The sequence below is a fragment of the Gorilla gorilla genome, chromosome 8 (genome assembly GCF_029281585.2).
Source record: "Gorilla gorilla gorilla isolate KB3781 chromosome 8, NHGRI_mGorGor1-v2.1_pri, whole genome shotgun sequence".
Classification (NCBI taxonomy): domain Eukaryota; kingdom Metazoa; phylum Chordata; class Mammalia; order Primates; family Hominidae; genus Gorilla; species Gorilla gorilla.
The window spans coordinates 110,745,466-110,770,880 of NC_073232.2; the positions used below are offsets into that span (position 1 = coordinate 110,745,466).

At 40.2% G+C, this 25,415-nt stretch overlaps 1 protein-coding gene across 4 annotated transcripts in view; it reads right to left on the bottom strand.

The window, feature by feature from the left end:
• Window positions 1–25,415, bottom strand: part of HPSE2 (heparanase 2 (inactive)) — an 840,195-nt gene that overhangs the window by 17,973 nt on the left and 796,807 nt on the right. For all 4 annotated transcript variants that reach the window (XM_019034330.3, XM_004049925.4, XM_019034328.3 and 1 more), the window contains 2 exons: window positions 15,085–15,230; window positions 7,654–7,800 (listed from right to left, as the gene is read on the bottom strand). In XM_019034330.3, the coding sequence (XP_018889875.1) occupies window positions 7,654–7,800; window positions 15,085–15,230 (293 nt within the window). The remainder of the gene's footprint in view (window positions 1–7,653; window positions 7,801–15,084; window positions 15,231–25,415) is intronic.

A 25,415-nucleotide genomic window follows, 5' to 3' on the forward strand; every position in this document is an offset into this window, starting at 1 on the left:
GGACATTCTGATCCGAAACATTCACATTGAACTTTACATTCAGAATTTCCCCCTAATTTGTCTACTTGGAACTCTTGAGCCCTTACAGCCATGGGACCACAATTCTTTTTTTTTCTTTTTTTTTTTTTGAGACAGAGTCTCGCTCTGTCGCCCAGGCTGGAGTGCAGTGGCGCGGTCTCAGCTCACTGCAACCTCCGCCTCCTGGGTTCATGCCATTCTCCTGCCTCATCCTCCCGAGTAGCTGGAACTACAGGCACCCGCCACCATGCCCGGCTAATTTTTTTTTGTATTTTTAGTAGAGACGGGGTTTCACCGTGTTAGCCAGGATGGTCTTGATCTCCTGACCTTGTGATCCCCCCGCCTTGGCCTCCCAAAATGCTGGGATTACAGGCGTGAGCCACCGTGCCCAGCCCAGGACCATAATTCTTTTAAAATTTTAGTTAGTCATTGCAAATTAGATCACTGAAGAGGAAGAAGTTATGTTTGACACAAAGTAGGATCAATAAAACTGGTGAATGGATGAAGAGATATACTTTCCAGTTTCCTTGGGAAGGCTCCCTTGTTGGCATCTTTCCCTCAGAAATATACCTCTGAGAATGGGCTCCGTTAGGTGTGAGGGAGTTGAAGGTGCCTGTGTATATGGGGCGGGAATATAACCTATTGATATAGATTTTTATATACCTCAAATTAAACAAATCTAGAGTCATTGCTCGTTTTTAATAATCCCTTTGTTTGAGAAGAGCATAATAAAAACAGAAGGGAATTCCCCACTTTTTCTGGAAAAAAAAATGTGCTTTTACTAGAATTCCGTGATTGGGAGACAGTCTTAGAAGTAGCTCAGAGAAGAACTTTTAAAAGGGTCTGAGCACTTTTACACTGTTGGTGGGACTGTAAACTAGTTCAACCATTGTGGAAGTCAGTGTGGCGATTCCTCAGGGATCTAGAACTAGAAATACCATTTGACCCAGCCATCCCATTACTGGGTATATATCTAAAGGACTATAAATCATGCTGCTATAAAGACACATGCACACGTATGTTTATTGTGGCACTATTCACAATAGCAAAGACTTGGAACCAACCCAAATGTCCAACAATGATAGACTGGATTAAGAAAATGTGGCACATATACACCATGGAATACTATGCAGCCATAAAAAATGATGAGTTCATGTCCTTTGTAGGGACATGGATGAAATTGGAAATCATCATTCTCAGTAAACTATCGCAAGGACAAAAAACCAAACACCGCATGTTCTCACTCATAGATGGGAATTGAACAATGAGAACACATGGACACAGGAAGGGGAACATCACACTCTGGGGACTGTTGTGGGGTGGGGGGAGGGGAGGGATAGAATTAGGAGATATACCTAATGCTAAATGACGAGTTAATGGGTGCAGCACACCAGCATGGCACATGTATACATATGTAACTAACCTGCACATTGTGCACATGTACCCTAAAACTTAAAGTATAATAATAATAAAAAAGAAAAAAAAAAAAAAAAAGGGTCTGAGGCCAGGCACGGTGGCTCATGCTTGTAATCCAGCACTTTGGGAGGCTGCAGCAGGTGGATCACCTGAGGTCAGGAGTTTGAGACCAGCCTGGCCAACATGGTGGAACCTCATCTTTACTAAAAATACTAAAATTAGCTGGGAGAGGTGGTGCATGCCTGTAGTCCCAACTGCTCGGGAGGTTGAGATGGGAGAATAGCTTGAACCTGGGGGGCAGAGGTTGCAGTGAGCTGAGATCACACCACTGCACTCCAGCCTGGGTGACAGGGTGGGAGTCTGTCTAAAAAAAAAGGGGGGGGCGGTCTGAATTCTGGACTTGTGAAGAAAAGTTAATGAAACTGGTGTGAATTAGCCTGAAGGAGAAAACTTCTGGGTAACCTAATACTCTTCAAATATATTCATTCTGTAAGGAGCCTACGATGAAATGAACCCAGACAATATCATGACAGAGTCCAGTTATCCATATGTATATCCATCTTATGTAATTGTACTTTTATAGTACTGGACTGTTGGTGTAGCACATTGTTGAAAAAAGTGCACTAGAGTAAGGGTCAGGGGAACTGGATCCTAGGGACTTCTAGCTTTGTCACTTACTGGTTGTGTGACACTTGAATAAGTCACTTAATACTTTAAGACTCAGTGTCTTCAACTCTAAAATGGAAGGGAGGCAGGAATTATTCTATATGCTTCATGGTTCTATCAGAAGGTTAAATGAGATAATGGCTATTAAAGTTTTTCATTATCTATAAAGTTGCAGCCATAGGTACAGTGGGCCCCAGCGTTCTTATACAATTAAGTGTTCAGACAGGATTGAAATTGTGGTCACTCTTTTCTGAGAGGTCTTTAAATGTGGGGCATCCTCTGGTCCAGATGGCTTTGCCACAGACTGAAGGCTGGGGGAGAGAGCCAGATCACCTCCCAGTGTCACTCCACCTCAGGATTCTTAGCATCTGCTTGTTCCCTCAGGTCAATGTGTCAGAACAGAACAGCCAATGTGATGAAAGTTGCTTCCCTCTTTCCTAATTTTTGGAGTATTTTCCCTCCAAATGGAACTGAACAAGGCACATAAGGGAGAACACTGGGATCTGACCTAACACCTGTTTTTGGTTTGCTTTTTCTCTGGAAAGGTAAGTCCTTTCGATTTTAGATGTCAGTTGGCTTGTGAGGCCAAACTTCATGTTGCTTCTCTGTTTGTTGAGAGACACTGGAGATATTTATCAGGTACAAATGATTCCCTAGAGCAGGGCTCCCTAACCCCTGGGCCATGGACCAATCCTGTTAGGAACTGGGCTGCACAGTAAAAGGTGAGTGGTGGGTGAGCATTACCACCTGAGCTCCACCTCCTGTCAGACCAGCAGCATCATCAGATTCTCATAGGAGTGTGAACCCTATTGTGAACTGCACATGCAAGGGATCTAGGTTGCACACTCCTTATGAGAATCTAATGCCTAATGATCTGAGGTGGAACAGTTTCATTCCCAAACCACCCCCAACCCCCCAACAGTCTGTGGAAAAACTGTCTTCCATGAAACCAGTCCCTGGTGCTAAAACAGTTGGGGACCACTGCCCTAGAGGACAGTGGTTATTGCTTTGTGATCACACAAGGCAATGGGTAGATTCTGTATTTTGCAGATGCCCCCAAAATCTCCTCTGACTTATCCAGAATGGGAACTATTGTTCTGGATGTGAATGGGGCCATCTTCTTCTGAGAAAGGTGAGAAACCAGGGAACATGACAAGGGAGGGACCCACAGCTGGATTTTTTCTGGAAAACAAAACTAGCCAGCTACTGCCACCACTTCCTCTAGTCATAGAGCCTCTTTGTGTGGCCTCTTAGTGGCTTGACTTTGCTGGTGACCACTGAGAACACAGGCTCCAAAAGTGAAGAGGAAGCAGGGGGAATGGGGACCAGAAGAGAATAGAATTTCAGAGCTCAAAGGGAAGCTATAATCTCTTGTCCAACCCCCGACTGAGGAAGGAATCCTAGAGCACCTCTGAGATGGCTGCTCACACTCTGATTAATAGGCTACCTCCTGAGAAAGCCTATCCTGACCTCGGTCAGACCAGGCAAGCCTTTGGAAAACGAGCTCATTTTGAAGTGAAATCTATCTCTTTTAAATTGCACTCCTTGGTTTTCTGTCATTTTGGAGTATTCTAGGCCAAATCTGTTTAATTTCACTTGGCAGTCCTCTGAAGAAAGTCCTCATGACTTACCTTACTTTTCTCCTCTGAACTAAATTTCCCCATTTCCTTCAGCTATTCCCTGAAGAATATGTATTCCAGATGCAGAATACTCTTGTTTGTACACACTGCAATTTCCTAAAACTTCTGTCCTATGGGCTAGAGAGCACCTACTTTTTGTCTGGTTCCTAGAATAAGAACAGTCTCTTATATAAGGAGTTGGGACTGGAGTAGGGGGGTCTTACGACTGGTTCATTCACTGAGATGGGAAACAAGAACCTTCTTGTGAATGTGGTTGCCTAGACCATACATAAATAGTGACCCCAAGGGTGCTTCCTGTGTGATACTTGACATACCTTAGCTCTGAGTTCACACAGAGTTGCCCTTTCAGAGATTTCAAATCTTCCCAGGCCCAGTGGCAATTCTAAGAGAATGAGAATTACCCCATGTCCTCGAGCAATCAAAGAAGTCTTCTGGCCTCTCCCTACTCCTGAAACACTAGACCAGAACACCCAACTGGTGGCTTGAATTGGGGCGGGGGGCACTGACTTGCTCTATATCCTCTTCCTGGTTCCTCCAGACAGGAGCAGTTACACATTCTTCTGCTCCCAGAACTTTCTATCCCCTTCTGAGCTAATATGGCTTCAAGCTGTAGCAAGAACTAGCAGACACAGAACACAGAGTCTGGCCCCAGAGGCTTATAAAAGAGAGAAAGAGACACCAAAGGCTGAAATCACTTCCTAGCATTTTCTTTCATCCCTTTCTGCACAGTCTGCTTCACTGAAACCACACCCTTCCTGTGAGACCCCCATCACAGACCACTCAGCTCTTTAGTAGTTGCTGAGCAGAGCACTAGATGTGGTCTTGAACATGTACATGACAGTCCCTGTCTGGCAGCTTACAGTCCACCATGGCACAGCCCAGAGTCGAGCCAATGAGGTCTAGAATAGGAGAGGTGTTAAATTGGCAGTAATTTATAGGCAGAACAGACTCAGGAGAATGAAGGGCCCAACATTTCACAGTGAATTAGTGGCAGGATCAGGGGCTGGAATCCAGTTCCCTTGAATTCCAATCCAAATCTCTCTAATCCAACATATGTAAAATCGTTATGTGTGTATCTGTATTTATATTTATAGATGTATGCATATGCATGGGTTTGTGGAAGGCTTTATTTCAACCATATTTTCCAAATTGAGTCTCATAATAATCCCATTTGACAGTTAAGGAAGCTCAGGTTTGATCACAAAGATAAATGGTAGCATCTGAATTCAGATCCTCACCTTCTAATTCCAGTTCCAATGTTCTTCCAATTACCTGACATTATTATATGAGCTCAGTGGGTGTTACCAAATCCTTCTTAAGGATCCCTGTAGAATGAAATTCTCTTTGTCCTTGTCCCTCTCCTACATTTTTTTTTTTTTTTGAGGCAGAGTCTTGCTCTGTTGCCCAGGCTGGAGTGCAGTGGTGTGATCTCAGCTCACTGCAACCTCTGCCTCCCAGGTTAAGTGATTCTCCTGCCTCGGGCTCCCAAGTAGCTGGAATTACAGGTGCTCACCACCACACCTGGCTAATTTTTGTATTTTTTTTGTACAGAAGGGGTTTCACCATGTTGGCCAGGCTCGTCTCGAACTCCTGACCTCAAGTAATCCCCCCGCCTCAGCCTCCCAAAGTGTTGGGATTACAGATGTGAGCCACTGTGCCTGGCTGGTTTCCTACATTCTTAACAAAGTTGTAACACAACTCCTCACTATTATGGTGATGGCAAAAGTTGAACATATGACATATCGCTAGCTAGTGGGAGTCAGTCCCTTCAGTCACCCTTAAGGATAGGTATAGAAAGACAGGGGTTAAGGTATGGCCAGCTCCAAACAGCAGGGGAATCATCTTGGAGGCAGGGACATAGGGGTGGGGTAAATAGGTTTAGAGTCCTGCCTGCATCCTTGGTTGGAGGGAAAAGAAGCTCATTAAAAAATGCTACCCTTGACTATCATCTTCTGTTTCATCCTTTTGCTTTTTTGTAATTCTTAGCATGACTTTTTATCATAATCCTAACAAATGTCTTGTCAACACATTATCTTAAAAGTCTGAAAACATTCCTCTTTGGAAGAACATTCTTAGGGAAAGCAATTGTATCCTTCCTCTTTCTCAACCAGACAGATTTCTGAGTTGAGGAAAAGGAAGGCAAGGGACATTTATTGAGCATTTACTATGTGTCAGGAACTTTACACAGATTACCTCATTTACTTTACCCCACAAAAGAGGTTTCACAGATGAGGAAACTGACGCTCACAGAGATGACATAACTTGCCTAAAGACACACAGCCAGCAAGTAACAGAGCAGGGATGGACACCTTGGCTTGTTAGACTAAAGCATTTGGCCAGTCCCCTCCACACAGTGCACACAGTCTTCCTGACACTGGGCAGGCTCAGCTCCTAAGCTCTTCGGTTCCAGAGGACCCTAACCAGAGGACCCTAATCACTGCTGCAGAGTCAGCCCTTCTGTCAGAAATGGCTTTGCAGATCATTATTTAATGGCAGCAGGAGATTTAAATGCACTCATGATCCTCAGAAAATCACACCCAGGATGAGAGTTTTCAAGCTGCACAGGACCTTACCACATGTACAACAACCCTTGAAATCTGAAGATTAGGAAACTGAGGCCAAAGGATTAGGATAAAATAATTTTCCCAGGTCATATGATTATTTAGTGGTAAAGCAGGGACCAGAACCAGGTCTCCTGCCTAGGATGAAGGCCAGGAATTCAGCACACTCATCATGAACTACTCAGAAGTGAAGAGAAAGGGGATAAAATACTCAATAGAGTCCTGCTGACATAGGTAGGACTGGGAAGAAAGAAAAGCAGACGCAATGTACATGTAGCCAGAAAAAAGAGCCAGCATGTGAACCGAGACTGAAAATGAAGATCTAGCGTGGGCTAAAGAGACTCAATAAGTGACTTCCCAGATTGTTTTTTGCTCCCATTGCAAATACAATTGGAAGCCAAATGCAAGCCACCAAGGTTGCAGTGAAACAGTGAATAATTATAGCACAAATATTTGTGGGCAGCTGTTGGAGTACAAGCCACCTGCTCCAAGTTTACAGCTTTGTTAAACTTGGTAAACATTAAAAATGGAATAGGAATGCCTCCAGTCTGTGCAGCATCCCATACCCTTCCTGAGAGGCCTCACTCGGGGAGCTGGGGTGGACTTGCCCTTGACCAGGCCCTTCTCACTGTGGCCTAGAGTTGTTCTGTTTGTAGAGATCCATGTTGTCAAGTCTCTAATAGAGACTGAGGGAGGCAGGGAGTGTCACAGAATCGTTTATTTGTAGAGTTTTGAAAGGGTCACAGAGCCCTCAAAATATAATCTCTGTCCTATTATTCAGATGAAGAAGCTGAGATGGAGCAGTGATGTGCTCAAGTCATAAAGTTAGGGGCAGGACAGACTCTTTATCTCTGACCTTTTGAGCACTAAACTCTTTGTTTAGTGCTCCTTCCTGTAAGCCCTGTGAGGTTAATAGATGGTAACAACAAGGGAGTCAGCATTACAGAATGTTACAGGTGTGAGGGACATGGTTCTCAACTACCAGGATGTTTGGTTGCTACATGACCATGGGGCACTATTGGCATTTGGTGAGCAGTGGCCAAGGATGCTAAACAGCTTACAATGTGATAGTTGTGTATAACGAAGAATCATCGGGCTCAAATACCAAGAGTATCCTTGTTGAGAAATACTTTCTCCACCATTTGACTTTACAATTGGGGAATCTAAGATAGGGAGGGGATTGAACATGTTCCCAAAAGGAGTCAGCAGTCACCCGACCCCAGACTGCTCTTTGTCCTACTCCATCCCACTGAGCCCTTGAGAGAATTAGTGGCAACCTTGGTGTCTTCAGCCTCCCCCTCCCTCAGCTCCTGCTGCACTTGCTCCCGAGCTATTTTCAGGTTGGCACGTACTTGGACTTTAGGCCCTCCTGCCCATAGGGCTGCAGCAGGTACTGGTGAACCAGCTTGTCTCTGAGAGTCCCAGCCAGCTTGATTTTCTTTCTTGATCGATGCAAGTTGATGATAAAAAGTGTAATGGACCCACGAACGTAGTTGTGGCTGAGATCCAGAGAAAGAGAGAAGTGAAAGATGGAAACAAAGTGGTCAGTTAGATGCTTCTAAATAATTTATAGACTGTACAAAATATGAACAGCCCTGAAAATGGCACTTAAAAACTTGGCCACCATAGACCCTAAAAGAAAGGAAGGCCTTGTTATTGTGGTTTCTTGCAAAGATCATAGCCACTTCCTGCCATACTTCTTTTGTTTTTGTTTAAATTTATTGCAATGATTTTAGAAAATATAATGTATATATTTTATGGCATATATTACCGTAGTATGGAAGTAAAACATGCTGATTGCAAAAAAGGAAAAATATTGAGAAACAAAAAGAAGAAAAAGAAAATTCCCCATAACCCTCATATCTTGAGATATGATAATATTTTGGCAAACATCCTTCCAGTATTTTTTAGTTTATTAATTTGACAAATATTTATTGAGTACTTTGACACATTATTACTCAGTTTTTACATAACTGGAATCACATTATTCACAGAGATTTTTTTCCATTAATGAACATCTTAAACATATTCCCATGTGATTCTTTTTCTACTTGTAGAAGAATGCTAAACTTTTCAATCATAGAAGTGTAACATTATTTAACTAATCCCCTATGTTTGCAGTTCAGACAACTCATGTTTGAACATTTTTGCCATTATAAATTATGTCATGTGTATAAACTTTTTGATTATTTCTGATGGATAAAGTCCTAGACGTTGGAATCATTAGTCCAAGGGAAATGCGTGTTGTATGATTCCTCACCAAATTTTCCAGTTCATTCCCAGTGGTGCACCTCCCTGTGGGAAGATTTTTTCTTCCTGCCCTACTGAGTGATCGCGTGGTTTGCTTCGTCCAATGAAATGTGAGTGGACATGGCAAAAACCTCTAGGCAGAAGCTTTAGGACTCAGCCCATCTTTTGCCATGTTTCATTTCCCTCTGCCAGAAGACTGACAATGTTCTTGACAAAGGCTGTTCTATTGAATGAAGATGATGTGGGCAGAGGTACAGTTGAGCCATGATGGACAAGTAGTGTGAATGAGAAATAAATTTTCTTATTGAAAGCCTTGGAGATTTGGGGGCTATTCATTATTGCAGCATAACCTCACCTATCATGACAGATACACACTTTTTGATGCCATTGATATTAACTCTCTAGGAAGCTTTCACTAATTTTGTTCCCACCTGCTCTATATGAGAGCACCTATTTCCTCATACCCCTAAGAACACTTCCAATGTGTTCTTTTAAAATACCTTTGTCAACCTGAGAGGTGAAAATGGGATTTCAATGTTGTATTAATTTGTATTTTTAAAAATTAATACTGACATGCAGCATTTTTTCATTTGCCATTTCATTTCTTCTTTTGTAAGCTGACCATGTCCTTTGCCTGCCTGCCTGCCTGCCTGCCTTCCTTTCTTCCTTCCTTCCTTCCTTCTTTTTCTTTCCTACCTTCCTTCCTTCCTTCCTTTTTCTTTCCTTTCTTCCTTCCTTCCTTTCTTTTTTTCTCTGTCGCCCAGGCTGGAGTGCAGTGGCACGATCTGGGCTCACTGCAACCTCCGCCTCCCGCGTTCAGGCAATTCTCCTGCCTCAGCCTCCCTGGGAGCTGAGATTACAGGCGTGCGCCACCACGCCCAGCTAATTTTTGTATTTTTAGTAGAGATGGGGTTTCACCATGTTGGCCAGGCTGGTCTCGAACTCCTGACCTCAAGTGATCTCCCGCCTTGGCCTCCCAAAGGACTGGGATTACAGGCGTTAGACACCGTGCCCGGACACTTTTGCCTATTTTTCTGTTGATTTATAAAAACTATTTATTAAAGAGCAGTCTTTTGTCTGCAAAATTTCCCCCAGTTTTCTTTGACCGTTTCAGTTTATTTACATCGTATTTTAATACACAAAAGTTAAAAAACTTTTATGTAGTCAAATTTATCTTTTTGATTTCTTCTTTTGCTGTTTTACCTACCTCAAGATTATAAAACTATTCACCATTTTGGAATCTTTTTAAATGAGCATAAGATCTTCAGAAGTCTGAGAGAACTATATGCCTACATGCACTAGCCCTTCAGCATGTATCAGCAAAACTATAATGATTTCCTTCTCTCTGTAGAAAAAAATGCTTAGTTTCTAAGGGGTCCCTTAGGGCCCCATCTGGATAGGTTAATGAGAGGAAACAGAAAAAAATGACCCAGCCCCACCTTCAAAGGAGGAGTTCAGAGAAACTCTAAGTCAACTTTGCCCAGAGGAAAGCATCATTCCTTGTAGAAATAACACCCCTCCATCCTGGGTCATTCACCTCTGCTTCTAAAGGTGCTAATTAAGAGTTGAGTGACCAAGGACAGGTCAGTATGGTGACATGGAGTTTTTTATTTTTGTTTTTGTTTAGAAGCACAGTTTCCAGGGCTCTTCCCTGGAGATTTTGATGCAATCTATTTGGGATTAGGGACTGGGAATCTATACTTAAAAAAATCTTTCTGGGATATTTGGCAGATGAATTGCGTTTGGGAACCACTTGCTTAGAACAATCCATTAAGATTATGAGAAGAACTACTGAAGTATATCCTGCTGGCTGTGCGTCAGAAGATTTTTCTTGCATCTGCAGGAGGGTACATTATTGTGTTCAAGGCTTTTGGATGCCTGCATTTGTGTTCTGATAAATTATTAAAACGACTCTTTCATCCAGTTCCTCCTCCTCCGGTCCTTCTTAATCTCCTGCAACATGTGAACTAGCTTTTGTAGCTAAATGAGTTAGGTCAGAAGAGAATGCCAGTTGATTTAAGCAGACTTATGTTCCCAGAACTCTGAAGAAGGATGCTGGCAGCCTGAATCAGTGTTGACCATCATTAAAGAAGAACATCGACTCTATCCCATTGGTGGGGTTTCAGCTTAGCTTAGCTACCTGTAAAACTGAGGAAGACACCATTAATTGCAGGATCTCTAGGCTTCAGAGTGGGAGCAAAATACATGTGGATGGGTATCAATTTTGCCAGACTGCAGTAAACTCTTTTGCTAGCTACCATCAAACAACACTCTCAAAGGCCAGCAGTGGAGGAGGAGAGAGCCACGTGCTTGCACTTATGAGTTTCTCCTCTGCAGAGCTGGGGCAGAATGAGCCCTTGGAGACTGCAGAAGAGAAGGTGGGATGTGGGGAAGTGGTGGGTGGGAGGGAGACCTGAAATCACAGCACTGCTGCAGGGAAAGCTGTCTTTTTCAAGCTGTTTGGCAGTGGTCTGATTTCCACTTACATAGTTCCCCTGGGGAAGACAAACCAGTACAGCCCAGAGACCCACATATAGAGGCTCTCAGAACTCATAGTGCCTTCTCAGGTAGGAATTGGCATTAAAGACTGCCTCAGCCATCCCTCTCCCTGCTTGGCTTATGGGCAAGGACATTAAGCCAGGCCTTTTTGCTGCAAAGACACATTCTTGGCTGGCGAGTGCAGCACCAACCTGAAAGTAGTGTGTTGAGAATCCAAATTCCTGAGGAACATATATTCTCTGACCACAGAAAAATAATCTTGGAGAAAATGGTGTCTGAAGGCTTGGCCTGCAAGCATTTGCTGGCCCTCTGAGGTTATCAAGTCCGGGTGGCTTTTGGTTATCTTAGTGAATGTTCCTTTCAGGAGAGAAGTTTTCTGAGAGGACCATCTATCTTGCCCCATGTCTCACTCATGGGTGAGATTTTTTTTTCACCAGCAGAGAATCCATGTATCTGGAGTTCATTTTTTCTGGCTGTTCTTTTCCTGCCTGAGATTTCTCTGTGTTGCCATGGGAGGAGGGGGAAGTGAGTCAGGGAAGGGAGGCTGGAATTGGAATATCCTAAATGTAAGAGGTGGGGAATGTCATATGGGGAGGTGCATCTTGACTTCCAGATAGAAAACAGTCATATTCTAGAAATGTCTCCAGTGAAGCTGGGAGGCTGGGAAAGGGAAAGGAGGATGATGCTTTGCAGTCCACGGTCATTCCCACTGAAAGTCAATGTGCTTGAAACTGGGTTGATCCATTGTCTCCAAATCTAATTCAAAGGTTTTGGGTTCGGTAAAAGCCAGGCCATGTTTTGCCAAACATTTTTTCCCTTAATTTCAAAGCCCCTGTGTATTTTAAGGGAAATTTAATCCACATGTTTCTGATTCATTTACACTTAACTCATCAAAATATTGTTTTGTAAGAGCCATTTGATGTCCAAGAAGCCTCAGGAACCATTTTTATGAGTCTTTAAAAAAACTTCTTCTGAAAAACAGGAAGTCATGTTTTGCCAATAATAAACGAACTTGAACCCCAAAAGGCTTAATTTTGCTTCAGCATCCACCAGGTTCCAATTGGTTCTGAACTTGGCTAAGGACCTCATCTCCATCCCAGAAACATACGTTGTTTCAGCAGAATGGCTCATAAAAAGAGGCTTCCTCGTCAAAACTTGATTGTTCTCTCAACAAGAAGATCGAGGATGAGAACTGCCATTCTGTCAGTGTCCTAATTTGTTAATTCTAGAACAGAAAACAGAAAAGCACCTGCTGGTGGTGGTATGAGGATCTAACTTTTTCTCCTAAATTAATCATAAGAGACAGCACTCTACAAGATCAGAAATGACCCACAATGCAAGGGGCTGCCATGACAGGCGGTGAGGTATCCACATAGGGGTTGCATGACTGTCAGGGAGATGTGAAATGGATTCCTGTGTTGAACAGGCACTCGGCTGAATGATTTCTAAGGGCTCTTTCCAAATGTAACATTCTTTGCATTATTAATGCTGTTATTTGTATGTAGATGTGATACCGTAGAACCTTTGAAATTCAATAAAATAAGTGCAAATATCTGGAAAGATGCTTGTCACACAGCAAGTATTCAATACACACTGGAGTGCAGGGGTTGTTATTTTAATAGACACTTTCTCTGGATGATTCTACTCATAGGTTTATACCTTCTCCCCAATCCCTGTTTTGACCTGGGACAAATATTTTCAGAGTATTCGTCAAAGTTGAATAGTGTGAATCCACCATGCCCACTCTGGGATAATTCTGTGATTTTGGCCTATTGGCCACAGATAAATGACTCAGCAGTGCTTCCTTAATGGCACATGATTTCTCAGAGAGGTGAACAGATACTTCTACCTTTGAGCTGCCCTAGCTGGACACTGACACCTGTTGCCATGGAGGAGCCCTGCAACCTCAGCCAGCTCCATGCATTCGCTGTGGGTTTTCTTTATGAATCTAATAGGAACAAAAACACCTTCAACCCAGTTATTATCATTAGGGTCACATGTAGAATGGATTATGAAAGTCTTTTCTTTCTGTCTTTTTAACAGAGAGTGAAAGAGGTTGTACTGATAGAAGCCCAGTGACACCGTTTCTCTAGAGAGGTTCTGGAGTGACTTTGCATAGAAATTAGAGGAGAGCTGGTGGTGTAGACAGACAGTCTTGAATGCAGATAATTTCAGTAACTTGTTTGAGGTCTCATGCTACGGAATGGCAGAATTCCTAACCACTCCACCATACCATTTCCTTCTGGCTGATGTCATAATATCAAAGGGGAAGAAAGCTCTAACTCTAAATCAACAGTAACATCTTGATGCCCAAATTCTGCATTTGTTCATTCATTTGCAAACCTTTCCTGGGATCTTCATGCCAGTCACTATATTAGACACCAAGAATACAAAAATGAATGAGACACTGGCCCTGAGTTCATGGTACACTCAGAATATTAATGGCAACTTCCCATGAGGATGTTAAAGAATGAGGATGAACACTCGAGATTACGTGAGGAGGCTTCTATGAGGAGACGCAAATCCTGCTAAGCCCATGGCTGCAGATATTTTTTTCCCCAAGTCCTCAGATTAGCAGTATAAAGGCCACAGACTGATATGCTTTCCAACAGGGATATAAGGTGCCAAGAGTAATTTTTCTATCTTGAGTCTGGGGGTCCACCTTTTGGGTGGTTACCTCAGGGCCAGGGCAGAGACAAGGAATACAATGTTTCCTTGTGTGATGATCAGATAACTCCAGGCCAAGGCCATAAAGCAGTCACTCTCTGTCAGGTATTGGATTGAGCTTCCTGTTGAGCAAAAGGGATGTTGAAAGCCTCTGGCCTCTGCCCAAGCCAGCCTCCCCTCATTTACAATAGGCACTTGTATCTACTGACAAGACAACTGGCCCCTGCCCCCGCTCTCCTCAGAGTGATTCTTTGAAAAGTCTTATCATGATAAATTAATTGGCTTGGCTCCTCTCTCATCAAGGAAGCAGAAGGAGCATCTGTTGTAACCTGACCACTCCAAGCTCTTTGTACTAGGTACTCCCCTTGATCAGTTCCCGATAGGCCTGGGCTGGAATGAAGGTCTGACTGGAGGCACTGGCTTACCATTCCCTGCCCCGTATCCCCCCACCAGGTTTTCTTTGCATTAAGAGAAAGAGAAAGAATTATCTTTTCCAGGGCAGCCTACTCTGCCTTAAACAGGAAGTGAAGTAAGAAAGCCATATTTGGCCAGATGGATTTTGCTTTAGGCACCCCCCACCCCTGATTATAGTTTTCCCTTATGGTCTTCATGTGTCAAAATTTTTTATCTGCCAAGCTTATATTTATTGACAATTAATTTTCCTGTTTGTTTTAAAGACAACTGTAATGACAACCAGTGCTTCAGATCAAAAAGAGGATAACCCCACACTACCACATTAGGTTGTTGTAAGTCCAGAGCCCTCAGAAAAGGAAGCCCAGATTTCACTTAGCCTCTTAATTTTTAAAATAGCTGAAAAGATTTTCAAAACACTGGAAATGGCTCTAAAGCTGGCATGACCATCTCTGGGCACTCCTTTAGTTCTGGGGACCCCCAGCTTGACACGCATTGGTCTAGGGCTAGGTTTCTAGCAGCATATCTCTCCAGCATGCATCTTAGAAAGGGAGATTTATTTTCTCAAGCTTTGCTGGTGGATCATAGGAAAAGATTTTACACCTCTTGACTTGGCTAAAGCTTAGGCACACAAAAAAGCCTCATGGGCATTACATCAACTGGCACAGAGAAAATGCTCAATAAAAATGTGTTGGATGAATAAGTAAATGAACAAATGGCAAGAATTTTAGGAAGCTTTTATGATTAATCCTCTAAGTATGAGAAGGGAGGGTTTACTTGGAGTAAAAGCTATTTACCAGAAATTATTTGAAACCTGCAAAGAGCAGGTATGGTGATTCCAGAGGCAAAAAGTTTTTGATAAGATTAGTGAATGGAGATGAGTCTTGAAGAGGTCCCAAATGGTATGGGGTGGGAGCCCCTCAGGTGGCCTTTCTGCCATCTTTCTGAGGACTTACTTGTGGTGGTTTGTGCAGTGAGCATAAATCCTTAGTTTGTCCCGGATCACTCGGCCAGGCCGTGGCTTCCGCTGGAGCCCAGCCACATGCACAGCCAAGACTTTGGGGCCGATCAGGCGCTTGTAGAGGAGAGAGAGCCAGTAGTCCTGAGGAGAATAGAGAGGGAGAGGGTCAGCGAGAGAACACATACTCAGGTGTTCTGAGTAAACATGACACACACACACACACACGGGCCAGAAATCACTTCCTACCTGGAGTCATGAGTCATGACCAATGCAGCCCTAAGCCTACAAGCATGGTCAGCCCCATGAAACACGAACGTGGGTTGATAATGAAATGGACACTGTCTAAAGTGGCCTTTCAACTAAACTGGGATGTGTAAGTGGAGTCGATCCACAGCAGCATATGAACAAATGAATCAAGGATTTTCATATATGAAATAAAACCATTTGAGGCTTTACATTTTCAACTTTCTTTTCCTATGACTTTACTTTTATAGTGGCTTATGATTTCTGTTTAATTATGGAATGGATTTTTCCATTCCTTAGAATTGTTACTGACATGATCATCCAAACTGTCATTCTCCAAATATTATCACTGAAGACTACTAGAGCAGTGGGACTGAGGTGAAGCTTCTCCACACAGCAGACCAGAGTCCTTGATTCCAGAGCCAGAAAGGCAAACAGAAAAAGGTTTGCAACCACGGTGCTAATTCTTGGTTATCCTCAACAGTTTGACAATAAAAAGTGTAATTCTAAACTAAAAAGAATGTGATGCTTTAACCATTCCATGTGTAATTGATTTAAAAATATTCAATCTGTGGCACACATTTATATGAGCTTACAAAAACCCACCTTAATTTCTGTTGCATTTGCTATTATCATATTTTGTGTTTGCATCTGACATAAATATAAAATTTACATTTCTGTTATGCAAGCTCTTACCAGCTATTGTGAGGTAATGACTTCAGTGTTTACAACTCACTGTATAAAACAGGGCTTCCTAATAACATTTAGGACCCCCTACCCCACTCAAATTCCTGAATTCAGTGAATATACTATTCAGTGCATACTCTTCAATGCCTTAAAGACATCAATCGTGATTTATTAGCCTTCATATTTTCAGGCAGAAGCCTTCTGATAATCTTTTCTTTTTTCTTGTGTGGTCATTTATAATATCAGCTGCTTAAAAATATCTGATGAACTGCATAAATCAGAATAAAGTCTCAAAGCCCCTTTGGCACTAGAATGGCTCCAAATCTGCCCTGAGTAGTGTGCTGTAAGCCATGCACAACCATTTACTTTAATTTTAAGTGGCCTTAGGATGGCTGTTAAATATGGTCTCCTAATATTAAAAAAGGCAAATAATCATTATCAATTATATAGATGGAAAAAGTGTTGTGGGTTTAAGATGCTCAAATTTGATTACAATTTCTGTGTTTTTGATGATTACTTTATGAAGTGGTTTTCACATTGCAAGGGAATTTCCACCTTTTTCTTACTGATTTGCAATGTACTTTCTTTTAAATAATAAAAGTAAAAAACTGTAAGTTAGCTAGGATTAGCTTACTATTTTCTCAGTAGCTCCTCTGATATAGTAATAGGGATTATTATTCTTATTTTAAAGATATGAGAATGTTTCAAGGGATATCTCAGGTCACAAAACTAGTGAATGGTAGACTATGAAAGCAAATAGGGATGCATTTGCCTCCAATGGCTGTACAACGCTTTCCTTCATGCTGTGAAGTACAAAGTCATATTATATAAAGACACAAGGCAGCTGAAAAACAAGGAATTCAACCTAAAGGGTGGGTATAGAATCCGGAAGGGATCCTTAGTTCTTTGTATAGAGGTTGCCAAAATTTAATTTCTGATTTTTACACTCACAAAGCATTTAGAACACAAGAACAGCAAAAGCACAAAACACTTCTGTTTCTCCAATTCCGACTCACTACAGTTCTTTCCCATTTTTCTTATCCTTCATTCCAATGTCTTATCACAAACACCCCTGTTTTTATTTAGGTAATTTGAAAAAGCGAAACAGGCTTGCTCTCAAACTTGCATTTGGGTATAGCCATTACCTTTGTGTCGTAGCAATTTTCACTTAATGTGAGACATGTTTGTAAGCAAGCCACTCACATTTGGAAAAAAGAGATATAATGTTTACGGTGGCTCACGCCTGTAATCCCTGCACTTTGGGAGGCCGAGGTGGGCAGATCACGAGGTCAGGAGATCGAGACCATCCTGGCTAACACGGTGAAACCCCGTCTCTACTAAAAATACAAAAAATTAGCGAGGCGTGGTGGCGGGCGCCTGTAGTCCCAGCTGCTCGGGAGGCTGAGGCAGGAGAATGGCGTGAACCCAGGAGGTGGAGCTTGCAGTGAGCCGAGATTGCGCCACTGCACTCCAGCCTGGGCAACAGAACGAGATTCCGCCTCAAAAAAGAAAGAAAAAAAGAAAAGAAAAGAGATATTATGTTTATTACGTTTAATTCTCAATAATTATGTAGAGATAAAAAATAAACTTTTATAATCCCCACCATAATTGAGTGGCAAACTTTAGATTTATTAACTTGAAACCTGTCTGCTTTTCAATAGGAGATAGCTAAATGCCATGTCACTCTCTAAAAAACGAGATGAGGATACCTGGGTAAAACTCTAAAGATGTTTGGGATAGATATATAAAAGAAGTTGATAAGGTTAATTCCTAATGACCAACATTTTTTCCCAATTTTTTTTTACTGTGGGGAGATCCACATAACATAAAATTTACCATCTTAACCATTTTTAAGTGTACAGTTCAGTGGTATTATGTAAATTCATAATGTTGTATAACCATCACCACTGTCCATCTCTATAACTTGTCATCTTGTAAAACTGAAACTCTGTACCCATTAAACATTAACTCTTCATTCCCCCTCCCCCAATCTCTGGCAACCATCGTTCCACTTTCTGCCTCTGTGACTATTCTAAGTACCTCATATAAATGAACTCATAGTATTTGTCTTTTTGTGACTGGCTTATTTCACTTAGCATAGCGTCCTCAAGGTTCATCCATGTTGTAGCATATGTCAGAATTTTCTTCTTTTGTAAGGCTGAATAATATTCCATTGCATTTGTATACCACATTTGAACTTAATTTGCAGCCTAACACACAGCTTATCCTGCAAAATGTCCCATATGCGATGAGAAAAAATGTATATGCTATTGTTGCTGGGTAAGTGTTTGGTGTGTCTGTTAGATCTAGTTGGTTTACTATGTTGTTTAACTCCTCTACTTCTTTACTTCTGTCTTGTTTTTCTTATCATTATTGAGAATGGGATATTGAAGTCTTCAACTGTTATCGCAGAAATGTCTGTTTCTCTTTCAATTCTGGCAACTTTCACTTCATATTTTTTTGTGATCTGTAATCAGGTGTGTAAACATAATGTTATATATTATTGCCACACTGAAACTTTTATTAATATATAATTTCCTTCTTTGTCTCTTATAATCTTTTAAAATTTAAAATCTATTTTGTCTGATATTAGTAAAGCTGCCCCTACTCTCTTTTGGTTACTATTTTTATGGAATATATTTTTCCATCCTTTCAATCTGTTTGTGTTTTTGGGTCTAAAGTGAATCTCTGTGCAGACAGCATAGAGTTGGATCCTGTTTTTCTTTTAAAATCTTTTCTGCCAACCTCTGTCTTTTGACTGGAGAGTTTAATCAATTTACATTTAAAGTAACTACTGATAAGGAGGGACATCTGTCATTTTGCTGTTTTCTATATGTTACAGCTTTTTTGTACCTCCTTTCCTATATCACTATCTTCTTTTGTGTTTAGTTGATATTTTTTAGTGAAATGTTTAAATTCCTTTCTCATTACCTTTTGTGCATATTCTATAACTATTTTCTTTGTGGTTACTTTGGTATTACATTTAACATCCTAATTATAACACTCTAATTTGCATTTATACCAGCTTAACTTTAACAACATACAAAAACTCTGCTCCTTTACAGCTCTGTCCTCACCCTTCTCAATTGTTTGAAATGCTTGTTCTCCGGTGCCATAAAGAAATAGCACTTGAACATAAATTTAATTTATTTAGTAAGGCCATTTTTACTTCCTGCAGAAAGGGTACACCTGCACGCAGTTTTGCCATGACAGTATACTGAACAAAGGAGACAGGGTCATTTATAACCTGACGTGTCCACCCTACTGCTATGTCTGGTTTCCATTGGCTGGAACGGGACCTCACATTCTGTATTTGTCCCAATTGGCTAGAAACTTAGAACTGTTTAAAAGAGGCAAAGGTAGAGGAGAACAAAGGAAGGAGGAAGTAACTTGTGGAATGCTGAGAAAGATAAAAACACTTTTAAATAAGGAAGAGGAACAGGCTATGACCTAATGCTTGCTTGGACCAATATAAGCATGCCAGGGCAAATATTTAGGCTAAATTGTGGGAGCTAAGAACATAAAGTACATTGATTTCTTTATTATGGCTAGCAGATATTTAAGAATGTTAGCACAGGTCTTTGAATAAATTTTGCTTTTAAGAGAAGTTACTATTTATTCCTAATTAGACAGGGAGGAAAGTCTTTGAAGAGGAACCTCTATTTCTCTTTTTACATCAATGGTTGATGTCACAAAATTACATCTTGATACATTGTGTGTCCCCAAAACATAAACTGATAATTCTTTTAAATACATTATTCTCATAAATTATGTAGAAACAAAAATTGGACTTACAAACCAAAGTAACAATAACACTAGCTTCTAGACTAATAATTGTTTTTAAAAGAGGTATTAGTCTGTTAAATCACGCAGGAAAAAAAGTTAAAACCTATTGTCTTCATAGGAGTTAAAACCTATTATTACAATAATGCCAGCTTGTATATTTGCTCATATACTTAATATTTATTGAGATCTTTATTTTTTCATACAACATTGAATTACTGTCTAGTATACTTTCATCGCATCAAGCAGGACTCTCTTAAGCATTTTTTGCAGATCAAGTCTAGTCATCACAAAGTCTCTCAGCTTTTCTTTATTTGAGAATGTCTTAATTTCTCCCCTACTTTTGAAGAAAAAATTTTGATGGATATAGGATTCTTTGTTGACAGTTTTTTTTTCTTTTAGCACTTTGCATATATTGGCTCACTGCCTTCTGGCCTTCAAAGTTTCTGATAAGAAACCTGCTGATAATCTTACTAAGAATTACTTATATTTGGCAATTCACTTCACTCATGCTGCTTTCAAGATTTGATTTGGCCTTTAAAATCTGATTAAAAGTGTCTTGGTGTGGGTCTCTTTAGATTCATCTTATTTAGAATTCATTGAGCTTCTTGGATGTTTATGTGCATGTTCTTCATCAAATTTGAGACGTTTTCAGCCATTATTTCATTGATTATTTTCTGTGATCCTTTTTCTCTTCTCCTTCTGGGACTCCCACAGTGTGTATATTAGTCCACTTAATGGTGTCCCCCAGGTCCCTTTGGCCCTGTTCATTTTTCTTCAATCTTTTTTCTTTCTGTTCCTCAGACTAGATAATTTCCTCTGTCTTTGAATTTGCTGAATTTGACTGTTCCAATCTGCCTTTGAATTCCTCTACTAAATTTTTATTTCAGTCACTATATTTTTCAGCTCCAGAATTTTTTTTTGTTTCTTTACAGGTTTTCTTTCTCTTTACTGATATTCCATTTTGTTTATACATCATTTTCTTGACTTTTTCCACATCTTCATTTAACATCTTCAAGAGAATTGGTTTAAAGTCTTTGCTTAGTAGATCTGCCATCAAGTCTTTTTCAATAATGGTTTCTATGGATTTATTTATTTTTTTCTTTGAATGAGCCATACTTTCTTGTTTATTTGTATGCTTTGTAATTTTGTTGTTGTTGTTGGAAACTGGACATTTGAATCTAATAATGTGGTGACTCTGGAAATCACATCCTCTTCCTCCCTAGGGTTTGCTGGTTTTTAGTTGCTTTTGGTGTGTGTGTGTGTGTGAGTGTGGGTGAGTATGTGTGTGTTTAATTATTGTAGGCTGTCTCTGTGCCAAGGATCAGCCTGAGGTACAAACTTAAGGTCTTCTCAGGTCTTTTTTGAGGCTGCACCTTTTCTTGGGTATGCATACTTTCTACTTTTCCCTGTATACACAGTTGCTTTTGAATGTTCCTGTATTTAATGTGTGAAAGGAAAAAGAGGAAAAAAGGAGGAGAGTAAAAAAACAAAACAAAACAAAACGGCACCAATCTTTTAAATCCCCTACAGTCACTTCAGCCAGATGGGGAGGGGCTTACATCAATGGAGAGAGGTGCAACAACAGTGGTTGCCTGCCTCTTTATCTGCACCTTTTGGTCAGAAGCAGTAATCAGAGATGAGAGTAGAGATCCTTGGTATTTAGAGGATGGGGTATTTTTTGACCACTCTGACTTCCTGCAAGCTGTATGCAAACTGCTCCAGGAACACATACACAGCTACCTGCCATAGGGCTAAGAGGTGGGGAATGGGTAGTCACTACTGAGCTAAGAGCTGAAATTGACCAAAATTAACTGCAATTCACCTTCCTAGCCTTCCCTTGAAACTTGCAAGCCTTTAATAGACCTTAGAGTTCTAAAACAGTTACATGAGACAGATTCTGCCAGTGCAATTGTTGTCTGAGTGAAGAGACAGATTCATGATGCTTCCTATTCTACCATCTTTCCAGAATCCTCTGTAACATAGCTTTTAATTTTGGTAGTAACAATCCTTTAGTTGTATACGGTATAAATATTCTGTTCAAGTTTGTAGTTTGACTTTTATCACTTTTTATGGTTTTTTGACATGGAGAATTAAAAAAAAATTTTATAGGAAAACACATCAATATTTTTCTCTTGGTTTCTTTTTTTAATTCTTAGTAAGTCCTTCCTCATATAAGGATTAGATACATCTTCACTTATATTTCTTCTAGTTCTTTTTTATATTATTTAAACATTTAAACTTTTAATTCATTGAAAATGATTTGATGTATACTATTAAGTTTGCTATTTTTAAAGTAGTCTAGTAATTATTTTAGTATCATATAATGAATAACCTATCCATAAGCCCATCCTTATCACATACTAAGTAATAGTAAGTCTTCACTTAATGTCATCAAGAGGTTCTTGGAAATTGTGACTTTAAGTGAAATTATGTGTAACAAAACCACTTTTTTCCTCATCAACATTACAATGAAATGACATTGAACAAAATGACATTATTTGAGGATTTGCTGTACATCATTTCACTTAAAGTCACAGTTTCTAAGAATCTATCAATGACATTAAATGAGGACTTTGTGTGTATGTGTGTGCATCTTATGATGTGGGATATTCATGATATACTGATAAACAGTGTATGTAATTCTGTGTCTAGATTTTCTATTCTCTTCCACTGAACTCTCAATTTTTAATCAGTTTCACAGCATTGTCATTATTATCATTTATTTTAATATCTACAGATTCAAGTCTATTTCATTATACTTTTATTATTTTGTTCAAACTTTTCTTATTTAGGCATATTTATTTAAAGCATTTTTGAAATTGATATATAATCAATATACATATTTTCAGGGTGCATGCAATAATTTAATTTGATCACAAATTTGTAAATATCAAGTCAATGTAACTGAGATTTCCATCACCTCATACTCATTTGTTTTTCCAAATAAATTTTGAAATCATTTTCTTTTTTAAAAATGTCAATATTGACCTCAAGCAGAATGAGATCATTTTCTTGTAGCACTGTTGCAGAGAATTTTGAAGCTAGCATGATTTTTGTTCTACGTATAGGTAGCCTGTTTTTTTCTAGCATTTGTGTTTTGCTAGGATGCTTATAGAAGTCATGTTTTATCCTTAATTTTATGAACTTTGGCCAGAAATCTGTCAATATGAGTTTCTGCATTAATTTGCCAGTATTAGGGAGAGTACTTTTGATCCGAAAGACAAACACATTTCTTTAGCCTCTGAGAACTTTCTTTAAATATAGCTTTGAGGAGATTGGATCATCATGGTGGACGGGAGGCACGACTAGATTGCAGCTCCAACTCGGACAGACAAAGCAGCATGCGGAGGCTCGCATTGTGAATTTTAGCTCCAGATCAACTGCAAGAACAAACCAGCAATCCTGAGAGGACCCATAGACCCTCTGAAGAAAGCGGACTGCTTCTGCAGGACCTGGGAGACACCCTAAATACTGTGCTGGTATCCACGGCTGAGGGACCCATAGATGGTTCCCATCACAGGACTCTGCAGACAACCCCCAGTACCAGCTCGGAACTGGGTAGACTTGCTGGGTGGCTAGACCCAGAAGACAGACAACAATCACTGCAGTTCAGCTCACAGGAAGCCACATCCACAGGAAAAGGAGGAGAGTACTACATCAAGGGAACACCCCATGGGACAAAAGATTCTGAACAACAGCCTTTAGCTGTAGACCTTCCTTCCCTCTGACAGAGCCTACCCAAATGAGAAGGAACCAGAAAACCAACTCTGGTAATATGACAAAACAAGGCCCTTTAACACCCCCAAAAAATCACACTAGTTCACCAGCAGTGGATCCAAACCAAGAAGAAATCCCTGATTTACCTGAAAAAGAATTCAGGAGGTTAGTTATTAAGCTAATCAGGGAGGCACCAGAGAAAGGTGAAGCCCAATGCAAGGAAATCCAAAAAATGATACAAGAAGTGAAGGGAGAAATATTCAAGGAAATAGATAGCATAAAGAAAAAGCAATCAAAACTACAGGAAACATTGGACACACTTATAGAAGTGCAAAATGTTCTGGAAAGTCTCAGCAATAGAACTGAACAAGTAGAAGAAAGAAATTCAGAGCTCAAGGATAAGGTCTTCAAATTAACCCAATCCAACAAAGACAAAGAAAAAATAATAAGAAAACATGAACAAAGCCTCCAAGAAGTCTTGGATTATGTTAAGTGATGAAACCTAAGAATAATTGGTGTTCCTGAGGAAGAAGAGAAATCTGAAAGTTCGGAAAACATATTTGGGGGAATAATCGAGGAAAACTTCCCTGGCCTTGCTAGAGACCTAAACACCCAAATACAAGAAGCACAAAAATCACCTGGGAAATTCATCACAAAAAGATCATCACCTAGGCATATTGTCATCAGGTTATCTAAAGTTAAGATGAAGGAAAGAATCTTAAGAGCTGTGAGACAGAAACATCAGGTAACCTATAAAAGAAAACCTGTCAGATTAACAGCAGATTTCTCAGCAGAAACCCTACAAGCTAGAAGGGATTGGGGCCCTATCTTCAGCCTCCTGAAACAAAACAATTATCAGTCAAGAATTTTGAATCCAGCGAAACTAAGCATCATATATGATGGAAAAATATAGTCTTTTTCAGACAAACAAATGTTAAGAGAATTCGCCACTACCAAGCCACCACTACAAGAACCATTAAAAGGAGCTCTGAACTTTGAAACAAATCCTGGAAACACATCAGAACAGAACCTCTTTAAAGCATAAATCACACAGGACCTATAAAACAAAAATACAAGTTAAAAAGCAAAAACAAAAACCAAAAAAACCAAGGTACACAGGCAACAAGCAGCAGGATGAATGCAAAGGTACCTCACATCTCAGTACTAACATTGAATGTAAATGGCCTCCATGCTCCACTTAAAAGATACAGAACTGTAGAATGGATAAGAACTCACCAACCAACTATCTGCTGCCTTCAAGAGACTCACCTAACACATAAGGACTCACATAAAGTAAAGGGGTGGAAAAAGGCATTTCATGCAAATGGACACCAAAAGCAAGCAGGGGTAGCTATTCTTTTTTCAGAGAAAACAAACTTTAAAGCAACAGCAGTTAAAAGAGACAAAGAGGGACATTATATAATGGTAAAAGGCCTTGTCTTACAGGAAAATATCACAATCCTAAACATATATGCACCTAACACTGGAACTCCCAAATTTATAAAACAATTACTAACAGACCTAAGAAATAAGATAGACAGCAACACAGTAGTAGTGGGGGACTTCAATACTCCACTGACAGCAGTAGGCAGGTCATCAAAAGACAGAAAGTCAACAAAGAAACAATGGATTTAAACTATACCTTGGAACAAATGGACTTAACAGATATATACAGAACATTTCACCCAACAACTGCAGAATACACATTCTACTCAATAGTGCATGGAACTTTCTCCAAGATAGAACATATGACAGGCCATAAAATGAATCTCAATAAATTTAAGAAAACTAACATTATATCAAGCACTCTCTCAGACCACAGTGGAATAAAACTGGAAATCAACTCCAAAAGGAACCTTCAAAACCATGCAAACACATGAAAATTAAATAACC